Source organism: Cetorhinus maximus, chromosome 23 (genome assembly GCF_964194155.1).
Source record: "Cetorhinus maximus chromosome 23, sCetMax3.hap1.1, whole genome shotgun sequence".
Taxonomy (NCBI): Eukaryota; Metazoa; Chordata; class Chondrichthyes; order Lamniformes; family Cetorhinidae; genus Cetorhinus; species Cetorhinus maximus.
Window position 1 is genome coordinate 47,970,020 of NC_135901.1, and position 14,751 is coordinate 47,984,770.

At 46.1% G+C, this 14,751-nt stretch overlaps 1 protein-coding gene and 1 long non-coding RNA gene across 2 annotated transcripts in view; both read left to right on the forward strand.

The window, feature by feature from the left end:
* The window catches only part of LOC144698533 (uncharacterized), a 41,386-nt gene extending 35,004 nt beyond the window's left edge, over positions 1–6,382 (forward strand). Inside the window, exon 6 of the mRNA XM_078570468.1 lies at positions 5,233–6,382. Coding sequence (XP_078426594.1) covers positions 5,233–6,237 — 1,005 coding nt within the window. The 3' untranslated portion in view covers positions 6,238–6,382. The remainder of the gene's footprint in view (positions 1–5,232) is intronic.
* The window catches only part of LOC144698301 (uncharacterized), a 290,571-nt gene that overhangs the window by 205,301 nt on the left and 70,519 nt on the right, over positions 1–14,751 (forward strand). The window lies entirely within an intron of this gene.

A 14,751-nucleotide genomic window follows, 5' to 3' on the forward strand; every position in this document is an offset into this window, starting at 1 on the left:
CATCTGACCTGTCGGAAAATAAATGCCATCACAAAGCAGAGAAGCAGTGGAAATGTGGGGATTGTGGGAAGGGATTTAATTACCCAGTTCAGCTGGAAACTCATTGGCGCAGTCACACTGGGGAGAGACCATTCACCTGCTCCGAGTGTGGGAAGGGATTCATTCAGTTACACCACCTCCTGACACACTAGCGAGTTCACACTGGGGAGAGGCCATTCACCTGCTCTGAGTGTGGGGAGGGGTTCACTCAGTCACCCAACCTGCAGAGACACCAGCGAGTTCACACAGGGGAGAGATCTTTCAAATGTCTGGACTGTGGGAAGGGCTTTAAAAGTTCTGGGGAACTGATGTCCCATCAACGTGTTCACACTGATGAGAGACCGTTCAGGTGCTCTCAGTGTGGAACTGGGTTCATACGATCACCTCAACTCACTGAACACCAGCGCACTCACACTGGGGAGAGGCTGTTCACCTGCTCCCAGTGTGGGAAGGGATTTAATCAGTCATCCAACCTGCTGACACACCAGCGGGTTCACACTGGAGAGAGACCATTCACGTGCTCCAAGTGTGGGACAGGATTCACTGAGTTATCCACCCTGCTGAGACACCAACAAGTTCACACTGACGAGAGACCTTTTAAATGCCCAGACTGCAGGAAGGGCTTTAAAAGTTCTGGGGACCTGCTGTACCATCAACGTGTTCACACTGATGAGAGACCGTTCAGGTGCTCTCACTGTGGGACTGGGTTCAAGTGATCAAATGACCTCACTGACCTCCAGCGAATTCACACTAGGCAGAGGCCGTTCACCTGCTCCGAGTGTGGGAAGGGATTCACTCAGTTATCGAGCCTGCAGACCCACCAGCGAGTTCACACTGGGGAGAATCCATTCACTTGCTCTGAGTGTGGGAAAAGTTTCAGTCAGTTATCCCACGTGATAACACACCAGCGAGTTCACAAGTAACCACAGTGAATGGGATTTTGCTGTTAATCACATCCAGGACTGAACCATATTCATTGGGGTTTGTTTTTGTTGATTTTAATGAACTCCAGCCCAGTTATAGGTGTTAATATTCTGGATAAAATTCAAATCAATCTGCTTGGTGTTTAACACAGTGTGATGAATCTTTTCAATATCTCTGACACAAGTTAGTTCCTTTTGAAGGGCTCTCCCTCTCCCCTGTCTCTTCCACCTTCACCTCCAAGTGTGAGGAGCTCATGGAGCTTCTATGTCACTAAGCTTGAGACAATCCGATCAGCTGCCTCTGCTGCTTCCCTCCCTTCCACTAGCCCATCGGGACAAACTATCTCTAAAGCTTCCCTTTGTCTGAGCCCTGAACCCACATCTTTATCCAGTTTCTCTCCCATTTCCCCTCAGTGCTCATCTTGTACATGAGACCCACCTCCTGCTCCCTCAACCCTATTCCCACTAAACTGTTGATCACACAAACTCTCCCTCATTTCTTTCTCTGCCTGTCCACAGTCTTTGACACCATTGACCAAACCATCCTCCTCCAATGCCTCTCCACTGGTGTCCAGCTGGGTGGGACTGCACGCTCCTGATTCCTTTCTTATCGATCTCATTGTAGCCGGAGAATCACCTGCAGTAACTGTGACTATTTGAGTTACAATTTTACAGATTGACTCACTCAGTAAGTGATCAGATCTCACTGAACTTAGATATAAAAATGATCCATTATCAGTCTCACAGTAACCGTATCTTACAGACCGAGTCTTTCTTAAGATCAATGGAGAAGAGTGAAAACATTCTCGTCCATAATCCAAGCACATCGTGAGAAAAAATATCTGAAAATTCCCTTTAAAATGAAAGGTACAGCAGAATGACAGTGCACTGCTCTGTTACAGACTTATTGAAACAGATTCATTGTCACCTCCTCCCTTCCCACATTCCAGGGCCCCAAACACACTTTCCAGATGACACAGTGATTTACTTGTACTTCTTGCTATTCAGTATTGTGTTTTCACTGCTCACAATGTGATCCCCTCTACACTGAGGAGACTAATTCCCGATTGGGTGACTGTTTTGTGGAAAATCACCATTCAGTCTGCAAGTGTGATCCTGAGCTTCTGCTCATTTACTGTTTTAATTCTAGGAATCACTTTTGGTCTGAACTCTCTGTCCTCAGCCTCCTGCACTGTTCCAATGAAGCTCAGTGGAAGCTCGGGAAACAGCAGCTCATCTTTTATTAGACACTTCCCAACCTCCAAGACTCAAGCTTCGTTTCAACAATTTCAGATCATTGCCACCACTCCCATTTTTTTCAGACAGTCGGTTCTGCTGTTGCCATTTATCCCTCCTCTGGACCTGTCTTTTGTTTCTCCTCTTGTCCCATTAGTTTATTTACTTGTCTCATTATCACCCAATGTTGTATCATCATCCCCTTTCTCATTTAATCACTCTAGCCTTCCATCCCATCACAAGACCATTTGTTCTTTCCTCTTCTTTCCCCTGACTCTGTACTTGTTTGTAAACTATTACATCTCTAAATTCTTCCATTTTCTATAAAAAGCCAGGGATCTGAAACATTCACTCTGTTTCCATCTCCACAGAAGCTGTTTGACCCGCTGAATGTTTCCCACATTTTCTGTTTTGAGGTCGGATTTCCAGCATCTGCAGTATCTTGTTTCAGGGTCACAGTGGATCAGTTTTCCCTGAATTACCGTTCCCTGTTTAAAGGTGAAGAAGGAGTTTTTAAATAATGAGACAATAACTGTCCCCCTGTTCGACATGAAACTAAACTCACTGTTAATTCCTCCTCAGTAACAATTGTAAACACAAAGTTTCCAGCCGGGATTGAACCGGGGACTTTCTCATGTAAAGTAAAGGTGATAATCAGTGCACTAGGGAAATGAGTGTGAATCCCCCCCGGACAGAGGGGAACTGACCATCCATCTCTAGCTCTAATTCCCAAACAGAAAATGCTGCCAAGAATCAGCAAGTCAGGCTGAGTCTGTGGCCGCTCTCACCATCTGAAACCGTCACAATGCCCGGCTGATTGACGGCAGCTCCGGACCAATAGGAAGAGGGGGCGGGAATAGAGGACCGAGCAGGAGCGGTTGGTCCTCCAACCAATCGGAGTGAATGAGGGGCGGGACCGATCTGGGAGTGAAGCATGCGCAGTGTGAGTAATGGCGATGAAGAGACGCTTCTTTCTTAGTTCCGCAATCGGTGAGTGGATAAAATGGTGGGGAGAAGGGAGCGATGGATCAGGCCGGTGGGCGGGTTGGCTTCGTAAACATGTTGTGTAAACGGCAAACCCAGAGAAAGAACTTATGGTAAACTCTGGACCGTCCCCTTCGTTTACGCCGAGGTTTCTCCCACTTTCAGGCCCAGGGTTAACGGCCGCCATCTTTATTGGGGGCAAAGCCCGGCAGGGCGCATGCGCGGCGGCCATCTTTATTGGGGTCAACTTTTTGGAATCTTAATTGACAGAATAAGAACAACTTGTCCATCAAACTGCTTCATGTTTTGAGTTACAATGTCTTATTGATGAGGTGGAACAACGGTATATGTCCAAGTCAGTGACAATAATTCGTTTTTATACTGGGGCTTTAACATAATAAAACTTCACAAGGCATTTCACAGAAATGTTACAAAGTAACATTTGACACTGAGCCACATAAGGAGATATTGGGGCAAGTGACCAAAAGCTTAGTCAAAGAGGTCGGTTTTAAGGAATGATTTGTAGGGGAGAAGGAGAGGTGGAGAAGTCCAAGGACAAAAATCCAGAACTTGTGGCCTTGGCAAATGAAAGCACGGTCACCAATGGTGAAGTGATTAAAATCAGGAATGCTCAAGAGGCTGGAATTAGATGAGTTTAGAGATCTCGGAGGAGTGTGTGGCTGGAGGAGATTACAGAGACAGGGATGATCACAACCATGGAGGAAAACAAGGATGAGAAATGTAAAATTTAGTTGCTTCCTAATGAGGAACCTTTCTGGGTCACTGAGCACAGGGATGATGGGTGAACAAGACTTGGTGTGAGTAAGCACACGGGCAGCAGAGTTTTGAATGACCTCAAGATTACAGGGCGGTTGAATGTGGGAGGCCAGCCAGGAGTGCGTTAGGATAGTTAAGTCTAGAGGTAACAAAGGAATGGATGAGAGTTTCAGCAGCAGATGAGCTGAGACTGGGCTGGAGTCGGGCGATGTTAGTGAGGTGGAAATAGGCGGTCTTGGTGATGATGTGGATATGTGGTTGGAAGCTCATCTTGGGGTGAAATATTTCACCATGGTTGTGAACCATGGTTCAGTCTCAGACAGTTATCAGGGAGAGGGATGGAGTCGGTGTCTGGGGAGTGGAGTTTGTAGTGGGGGCTGAAGACAATGGCTTCAGTCTTCTCAATACATAAATGGAGGAAATGTCTGCTCATCCAGTACTGGATGTCAGACAAGTCAGGACAGTGTGTGACTCTCAGGGGAACTTGGAGTTGATCGTGTTCACACACACCTGCTACCCTGGTCCTTCTAGGGGGAGGAGGTTGAAGGTTTGGGAAAGTTCTGGTTGCGTTGTAGAAATATGAAATGTTTCTCCTTCATCCCCTGCTGCTCCTAGATACCTCTCTCTCTCTCTCTATCTATGTGCTCTCATAGAGGCCAGAGTCTTATGTAAGCCCAGACCGGGTGGCAGGTTCCCTTCCCTGAAGGACATTAGTGAACCAGTTGGTTTTTTATGACAATCCAGCAGTTTTCATGATCACTTGTTCCTCGTGCCGGCCCCACAAATTCCCAGATTCATTCAGCTCAATTTCACAACCTGCCTTTGTGATTTTGTGGGTTGTCTCACTCCCTTTTTTCTGTTTTAAATCAATTTCACAGGGTGTTAGAAGGGGATGATTTGCAGTCGGGAAACTGAAACCAAACATCACATCAGGATCTGACGGAGTCGCCCAATTTATCACAACCTGAATATCATCGGATTTTGAACATGGAAAGAAGTTGTACTGTTCACAGTGGGGGGGAAATGATACACGTGTCCTGTGTGTGGATGTGGCTTCAGCCGATCATCTGATCTGTCAAAACATAAATGTGATCACAACGGAGACAAAGCACAGAAATGTGAAGACTGTGGGAAGGGATTCATATCCCCCTCTGAGCTGGAAACCTATCGGTGCTGTCTGACTGGGGAGAGACCATTTACCTGCTTCACCTGTGGGTAGGGATTCACTTAGTTATCCCACCTGCTGAGGCACCAGCGAGTTCACACTGGGGAGAGGCCTTTTACATGCCCAGACTGTGAGAAGTGCAATAAAAGTTTTGGGAATCTGATGTCCCACCAACATATTCACACCGATGAGAGACCGTTCAGATGCTCTCACTGTGGGACTGGGTTCAGGCAATCATCTGACCTCATTGTACACCAGCGAGTTCACACTGGAGAGAGGCCGTTCACCTGCTCCCAGTGTGGAAAGACATTCACTCAGTCATCCACCCTGATGCGACACCAGCGACTTCACACCGGGGAGAGGCCATTCACCTGCTCTGAGTGTGGGAAGGGATTCACTCAGTCTTCTAACCTAACGAGGCATCATCGAGTTCACACCGGGGAGAAGCCATTCACTTGCTCCAAGTGTGGGAAGGGATTCACTCAGTTGTCCGAGCTGCTGTCACATCAACGTGTTCACACTGACGAGAGACCGTTCAGGTGCTCTCACTGCGGGACTGGGTTCAGGCGATCATCTCAACTCATTCTACACCAGCGAATTCACACTGGGGAGAGGCCGTTCACCTGCTCCGAGTGTGGGAAAGGATTCACTCAGTCATCTCACCTGCTGATACACCAGCGAGTTCACACTGATGAGAGACCTTTTAAATGCCCAGACTGTGGGAAGTGCTATAAACATTCTGGTGAACTGATGTCCCATCAACATGTTCACAATGATGAGAGACATTTTAAATGCCCAGACTGTGGGAAGTGTTTTAAAAGTTCCAAGAACCTGATGTCCCATCAACGTGTTCACACTGACGACCGACCGTTCAGGTGCTCTCACTGTGGGACTGGGTTCAAGACATCATCTGAACTCACTGTACACCAGCGAATTCACACTGGGGAGAGGCCGTTCACCTGCTCTGAGTGTGGGAAAGGATTCACTCACTTATCCAACCCGCTGAGACACCAGCGAGTTCACACTGGGGAGAGGCCATTCACCTGCTCCCAGTGTGGGAAGGGATTCACTCGGTCATCAAACCTGCTGAGACACCAGCGAGTTCACAAGTAACTGCAGTGAATGGATTTTGCTGTTAATCACATCCAAAACTGAATCATATTCATTGGAGTCTGTTTCTGCTGAAGTTAATAAGCTCCACTCACATATAGGGGTTAATATTCTGGCTAAAAATCAAATAAATCAGCTTTTTGTTGAATGCACACTGTTATTATCTCTCACACAAGTTAGCTTCTTTTAAAGTGCTCTCCCTCTCCCCTGTCTCCTCCATCCTCACCACCAGCAACAAGTGTGAGGAGCTCATGGAGCTTCTTTGTCACTAAGATTGACACAATCTGATCAGCTGCCTCTGCTGCTTCCCTCCCTTCCACTAGCCCACCAGAACAAACTGTATTTAAAGTCCCCCCTTGTCTGAGCCCTGAACCCACATCTTTCTTTAGTTTCCCCACCCCCATTTCCCCTCATGCCACCTTAGTGCTCATCTTGTCCATGAGACCCACCTCCTGCTCCATTGACTCTATTCCCACTAAACTGCTGATCACCCAACTACCCCATGTTCAATCAGATTGTTAATGGTTCTTTCTCTCCAGGTACTGTCCCTCTCTCCTTCAAATCTGCCATCATCACCCCCTCCTCAAAAAACAAACCTTTCACCCCACCATCCTTACTGCCTCATCTCCAACCTCCCTCTCCTCTCCACACTGTTCGAACCTGCTGTCATCTCCCAAACACTGGGATTCTCAGTGTGAACAGGGTGGGATGTGTTTGGAGACAGGATGTCCCAGTTCTCCACCCTGGGATTCTCAGTGTGAACAGGGTGGGATGTGTTTAGAGACAGGATGTCCCAGTTCTCCACCCTGGGATTCTCAGTGTGAACAGGGTGGGATGTGTTTGGAGACAGGATGTCCCAGTTTTCCACCCTGGGATTCTCAATGTGAACAGGGTGGGATGTGTTTGGAGACAGGATGCCCCAGTTTTCTACCTTTAAAGGGACAGGGAGAGGACCAGCTGGGCTGAATGATGCTGCTTTATGACATCTCTGCAGTGCCTAGTAACCATTCTCCCTGAGCCCTGCTCATTATGGGCTGGCTTTAGCTCAGTGCTGTTACAGGGAGGGAAACAGGAGGAGGATTCAAGCTGTGTGGAGCTCAGGATTAATGGGGAGAGATACAGGGTCAATTTCTACCTTACTGAGTGAGAAATGTCATTGTCCCGGATACTCCCTGTCCCTCGCTATCTGTATCCGGGGGACAGGCTGATGGGTTTACTCTGTACCTAATCCGTGCTGTATTTGATTGGAGAGTGTTTGAGTCTGACAGTAGTTGTTGACCTCAATGATGATGAGATAAAACCATCAGTTTCCCCCTGGACACAGATCCTGAAGGACAAGGAGTGTCTGGAATATTTTGGATTATGTCCTTGATCCAGTTTTGAACTCCTTTCTCACATCTTCTCTCATCTTGCTTAGTTCTAATGAAAAGACCCCCAGTTTCTCCAGTCTCTCCACCTGGGAAAGAGAAATTGTAATTAAGTTAGAAACTCAAACAGGATCTTCACAGCAGACAGGTCACTATGAGAAAACATTTCATTCCACAGTCAGTTGTTATCATCTGGAATACACTGTCTGAAAGTTTGGTGGGAGCGGGTTCAACAGTATCTTTCAAAATGGAATTGGAGAAATGCTTGAAGGAAAACATTGACAGGGCCATGGGGAATCAGTAGGGGAGTGACTATTCAGATCGCTCTTCCAAAGAGCTGTCAAAGGCTCAATGGGCCGAATGGATCCCTTTTTAGCTGGAGGCTCTCATCCGTGGTGTCATCTGTGAATCTCCCCTGCACCCTCTCCATGGCCCTGACATCATTCCTGTTATAAGATGCCCAGGATTTGACTCAATATTCTAAATGCAGCTTAACCAATGATTTACAAGTTAATTTCATAAGGAAAAGTGGAGTAACAGGTTCAAACAGCATTTTAAACTTGCCCTTCAAACTTAAAGATCCGTGTATCTGAACCCCTTGTAACATGGCTAAAATACTTTGAGGTAAATTCTCTGATATAATGTGTGTTATGGGATAGAGAAGTTTAGTCTGAATTAGAAACTCAAATAGGCTGTTCAATGCAGACAGGTCACCACGGCAATACTGATAAGACATTCCATTGCACAGAATCAGCTCTTTGGAAACTCGAATCAGATCAGGGAAAAGTTCAGAGTTTGCCTGTTATTAACCACAATATAAACTGAAACCAGAGTGAGGAACAGAATAGATCAGATTATAATGTGTGATGTTTATGCCTATAATTGTGTAACTATCATAAATAACAGAATTAACAATGGGCAAGGGAGTTTAGAGAGAATGAGAAAATTCCTGAAGAAAAGTAACTGCTGGGAACCAGGGAATGTCTCCTTTTAAATCACAGGTTAGAGAAATTCCAGCTGTCTTTTCCTCACTTCCTGTCAAAACCCAGCAGAGAATCCAAAGAAGATTCAGGGGCCAGAGCTGCATCACCACAGGTTATAAAAGTGAGGGGACACTGATGTAAGGGGGCAGTCTGGACTGGAGGCACCGGAGATCAAGCTCAGAGTGCCCGAGGTTCCATCCAGCGGGCTGACCTCGTGTAAGTGACTGTGGACACATGGGAAATGCATATTTACTCTGATTGATGGATCAATATAATATACGGTAGAGGACAGACAATCTGCTCAGCTTGTGTTTCTTAAAAAGGTACTAAAATTATTGACACTGGACTCTCAAATCTACTGATTTACCCATCTCTTTACTGTTCTGGCCCTCTACTCCCTTTAAACTGTTCCCATTCACAAAACATCAAGGGGAATTTTTGACTGATTATGGAGCGCCTGTAAATGGAGAAGAAATTGGAACCAGTCAGAGAACATCTATAAATGGAGGAGAAATTGTGACGTTTGAAGGAGAGTCTGTTAATGAACAGCAATGTGACTTGTCAGTGAGGGACTTGTAAATGAACAGCAATGTGAATTGTCAAGGAGGGTTTGGAACTCAACAGCAATGTGACTTGTCAGGGTGGGTCTGTAAATGAACAGCAACGTGACTTGTCAGGGTGGGTCTGTTAATGAACAACAACGTGATTTGTCAGGGTGGGTCTGTAAATGAACAACAATGCGACTTGTCAGGGAGAGTCTGTAACTGAGCAGCTCATGCGACTTGTCAGGGAGAGTCTGTAACAGAACAGCAATGTGACTTGTCAGTGAAGGTCTGTAAATGAACAGAAATGTGAATGAGCAAGAAATGGTGTGGTCAGAGTGTGTCTGTACAGGAAGTAGAAATGGTCAGAGAGAGCCCTCGGTTAGTTATGGGAGATTTTGGAGTTGGATGGCATAGAGGGAGGAACATAGTGATAGGCTAAAGGGATAGATGGATCGAGAGAGAGAATAAAAGAGAGAGAGACCAAAAACTAATTGAAGAGGAGAAAATGAGTCAGATTCCATGTGGCAGATAAACAGAATTTTTTTTAAGTATATACTGCTTTGACAGTTAGTGGTCTTAGAAAAGAAAAAAGCAGCCGATGTCTGATCAGGAAGGAGGAAGCTGGTTGAGGGGCTGCAGTTAGTTTAACATAATCTCAGTAAATGGAGTGATACACAGACCAGCCTCCCATGCGGGTGAGCGGCAGCAGCAAGAACCACATGAAAACAGGAGATTGTGGAAGGTCCAGCAGTGTCAGGATCCGAGAATACAGGACCGACAGAGGTTATTCAGCCTATCAAGTCTGTACCAGCTCAAAGACCAACCCAGTTCATCCCACTCCCCCTCTTTCCCCGTACCCCCCAGTTGTTAACCCTAACAAAGGCCTGAAAGGTTGACTCTTTCTCCACAGATGTTGCCTGAGCAGCTGAGTATTTCAAACATTTTCTGTTAGATTCTTGGGAAATAAGTTTGTTGAAGAAACAACCCCAACCACCTGCCGTCACGCATCAAATCTAAAATTAGTAAGCAAACACCGACCCCCCCAACTAATATAAAAGGAGTTTTGTTTTAGAAACAAATATTTCTGTACAGGCTTTTCATTCTTGGTGTATGGGCATTGGTAGCAAGTCTATTAATTATATTGCGCATCACCAATTAGTCTTTGTGCAGGAAATGATGCGCCACCTTCTCCTTGACCCACTGTCTAGTGAAGGTGCTCCCACAAGGTCATGACGTAAAATCCTGAGATCCACCATTTTCACTTAGCGATAAAGGAGCAGTGAGAATATGCACAAGACAAGGTGTGTGACTGAGATGGAAAGATGGGGATAAGGGTGTTCCCCAGCATCTGCTACCTTTCTCCTTCTATGTGGCGTAAATCTTAGGGTTTGGAGGTTCCATAAAAATTCCGGTTGTGTTGCTGATGTATAAAATCCTTCGTCTTCACCTTGTCCCGTCTCCCCCTCTCTCTCTCCTCAGGTATGGACACAGACCAGGTGGCAGGTTTCACTCCCATGCACTTGCTGGCCGTATCAATTGAAATAATAATAATATATGGTTGGCGCCAATCATAATTAGAGCTCGGAATATGATTTTGTATTTAACAATGTCATGGTTTAATGGCGCTGCATTTACCCAGCATTCACAGAGAGGCAGAATATGCTCTATCTTCACTGCGGGAGATCATCGCGCAGGCGCGGCGCCGGACTGTGCCCAGAGCATGCGCAGTTGCGGTGCTGGAAGGAGAGTCGCGGTCGGGTCGGATCAGGGAGGAGAGCAGAAGAAGCGTGCAGCAAGCGGGCAGGTGAAGGCTAATGCAACCGGCGAGCGGGTGGGACACCTTCATAAATATACACTCAGGCCTCAAACCGCGAATAGGAAGCTTCCGACCCCGTGTTTGCTCCGTTTTGGCGACGGAGGCGTTTGTCACGATATCAGATCAGATTGATGGCCGCCATCTTTATAGGGCAATGGGCAGTAGTGCGCACGCGCGGCCGCCATCCTTTTAGGGGGCAATGGGCAGCAGCTGTGACAAAAAAAGAGTTAGGAATTGTCAGCAATCCGGATTAGAGAAAGTGAAGATATCTGGGGGGGACTGTGAGACTGGAGGAGATTACAAAGGAATGGATGAGAGTTTCAGCAGCAGATGAGCTGAGACTGGGCTGGAGTCGGGCGATGTTACTGAGGTGGAAATAGGCGGTCTTGGTGATGATGTGGATATGTGGTTGGAAGCTCATCTTGGGGTGAAATATTTCACCATGGTTGTGAACAGTCTGGTTCAGTCTCAGACAGTTGGCAGGCAGAGGGATGGAGTCGGTGGATAGGGAGTGGAGTTTGTAGCGGGGACTGAGGACAATGGCTTAAGTCTTCCCAATATTTAAATGGCGGAAATTTCTGTTCATCCAGTACTGGATGTCAGACAAGTCAGGGCGGTGTGTGACTTGGAGGGGAATTTGGAGGTGACGGTGTTCACATACACCTGCTACCCTAGATCTTCTAGCGCGTGGAGGTTGAGGGTTCGGAAGATTCTGTCCAAGTTCTGGTTGATTTCTAGAAATATAAAATCCCCCTGCTTTACCGGGTGCCTCTACCACCTCTCTCATTCTTGCTCTCTTCCCCTCCTCCCAGAAGGTCCAGAGTCTTGTGTACACCCAGACCGGGTGTCAGGTTCCCTTCCCTGAAGGACATTTTTGAACCAGTTGGGTTTTTATGACAATCCAGCAGTTTTCATGGTCACTTTTTCCTAGTGCTGGCCCCACAAATTACCAGATTCATTCAGCTCAATTTCACAACCTGCCTTGGTGTTTTTGTGGGTTCTCTCTCTCTCCCTTTTTTCTGTTTTAAATCAATTCCACAGGGTATTAGAAGAGGAGGATTTGCAGTTGGGAAACTGAAACCAAACATCACATCAGGTTCTGACGGTGCCGCCCAATTTATCGTAACCTCAATATCATCAGATTTTGAACATGGAGGGAAAAAGCACCGTTCACAGTGGAGAGAAACCGTACACGTGTTGTGTGTGTGGACGAGGCTTCAGCTGATCATCTGGCCTGTCAGAACATGTATGCAGTTACAGCCGAGAGAAACTATCAAAATGTGGGGATTGTGGGAAGGGATTCAATTACCCGTTTGAGCTAGAAGCAGATCGATGCACTCACACTGGGGAAAGGCCATTCATCTACTCCCAGTGTGGGAAGAGACTCAGTCTCTCATCCAATCTGCTGAAGCATCAGCGAGTTCACAGGGCAGAGAGACTGCTTAGTTGTCCAAACTACAGGAAGTGCTATATAAGTTCCAAAGACCTGATGTCCCATCAATGAGTTCACACTAACAAGAGACATTTTAAATGTAGGAAGTGCTTTAAAAGTTCTGGGGAGCTGATGTCCCATCAACGTGTTCACACTGACGTGAGACGTTTCAGGTGCTCTCACTGTGGGACTGGGTTCAGACAATGAAACCAACTCACTAAAGACCAATGTGCTCACACTGGAGTGCACCTGCTCCAAGTGTGGGAAGGGATTCACTCAGTCACCTGACCTGCTGAGACACCAGCGAGTTCACACTGGGGAGAGACCGTTCAGCTGCCCCAAGTGTGGGAAGGGATTCAGTCAGTCACCTGACCTGCTGAGACATCAGCGAGTTCACATGTAACTGCAGTGATTGGATTTTGCTGTTAATCACATCCAGGAATGAACTATGTTCATTGGGATCTGTTTCTGCTGATGTTAATAAACCCCAGCCCAGCTATTGTGGTTAATATCTGGATAAAGTCAACAAATCAGCTTTGAATTTAAAACCTGCAATGAACAGGCGAGATAGGAGCAGGAGGAGGCCATTCAGCCCCTCAAGCCTGCTCCGCCATTTAATAAGATCATGGCTGATCTGATTGTGGCCTCAACTCTGGATTCCACCTACCCCTTTAACCTTTAACTCTCTTGTTAGTTAAGAATCTATCTATCTTTGCCTGACTGATAAGCGATGACCCTGCCTCCAACCCTCTCTGGAAAAGAGAGCTCCAAAGACCAACAATCCTCAGAGAAAAAAAATCTCCTCATCTGTCTTAAATGGGAGACCCCTTATTTTTAAACTGTGTCCCCTAGTTCTAGTCTTTCCCACAAGGGGAAACATCCTTTCAGCATCCACCCTGTTGAGCCCCCTCAGAATCTTATATGTTTCAATAAGATCACCTCTCATTCTTTTAAGCTACAATGGGTACAGGTCCAGCCTGTCCAACCCTTCCTCATAAGATAAGCCCCTCATCTCAGGTATTAGTCGAGTGAACCTTCTCCGAACTATGAACACACTTATATCTTTTCTGAAATAAGGAGACCAAAACTGTACACAGTACTTCAGATGCTCACCAACACCCTGAACAACTGTAGCAAAGCACCCCTACTTTTATATTCCATTCCCCTTGCAATAAAACAACACCATTTGACTTCCTAATCACTTGCTGTACCTGAATACTAACATTTCCTGATTCATGTACCAGGACACCCAGATCCCTCTGTATCTCAGAGTTCTGCAATCTCTCTCCATTTATATAATTTGCTGTTTTTCTATGCTTCCTGCCAAAGTGGACAAGTTCACATTTCCCCACATTATACTCAATCTGCCAAATTTCTGCCCACTCACTTAACCATTTATATCCCCTTGCAGGCTCCTTAGGTCCTCTTCACAACTCACTTTCCTGCCAATCGTTGTGTCATCAGCAAATTTAACAACCATACATTCAGTCCCTTCATCCAAGCCATTGCTATAGATTGTAAATAGTTGAGGCCCCAGTATTGATCCCTGTGGAACTCCACTCGTCACATCTTGCCAGCCTGAAAAAGACCCAGTTTCCCTCTTCTGCTTTCTGTTAGCTAACTAATCCTAGCTAACTATCTATCCATGTGGATGTGTTACCCCTTCTCAACTCAGGACAAAATTAATAGTCATGTGAGCAAATGTGGGTTAATTCAGGAACACCAGCATGGAATTGTTAAGGGAAAATTGTGTTTAATAAACTTGCTTAAGGGATTTGGAGAGGTAACAGAGTGGGTGATGAGGATGCTGCTGTTAATGTGGTGTACATGGACTTCCGAATGGAATTAGAGATTGTGCCGCACAACAGACATGAGCAGAGTTAGCTCATGGAATAAAAGGGACAGTAGCAACATGGATACAAAACAACATGGAAACAGCGAGTCATGGTTAATGGATTTTTTCAGACTGGAATAAGGTTTATAATGGAGATCCCCAGGAGTCACTGTGAGGACTCCTGCTCTCCTGAACATATATAAATGACACAGACCTTGGTGTTCAGGCTCAATTTTCAAATTTGTGGACAGAGTCTTGAGTGGGCACAGAGTGAATAGCGGCTTCCCTTCCCTGAAGGACATTAGTTGAACCAGTTGGGTTTTTATGACAATCCAGCGGTTTTCATGGTCACTTTTTCCTCGTGCCGGCCCCACAAATTTCCAGATTCATTCAGCTCAATTTCACAACCTGTCTTTGTGTTTTTGTGGGTTCTCTCTCACTCTCGTTTTAAATCAATTTCAGAGGCGAATAGAAGGGGAGGATTTGCAGTCGGGAAACTGAAACCAAACATCACATCAGAATCGGACGAAGTCGCCCAAT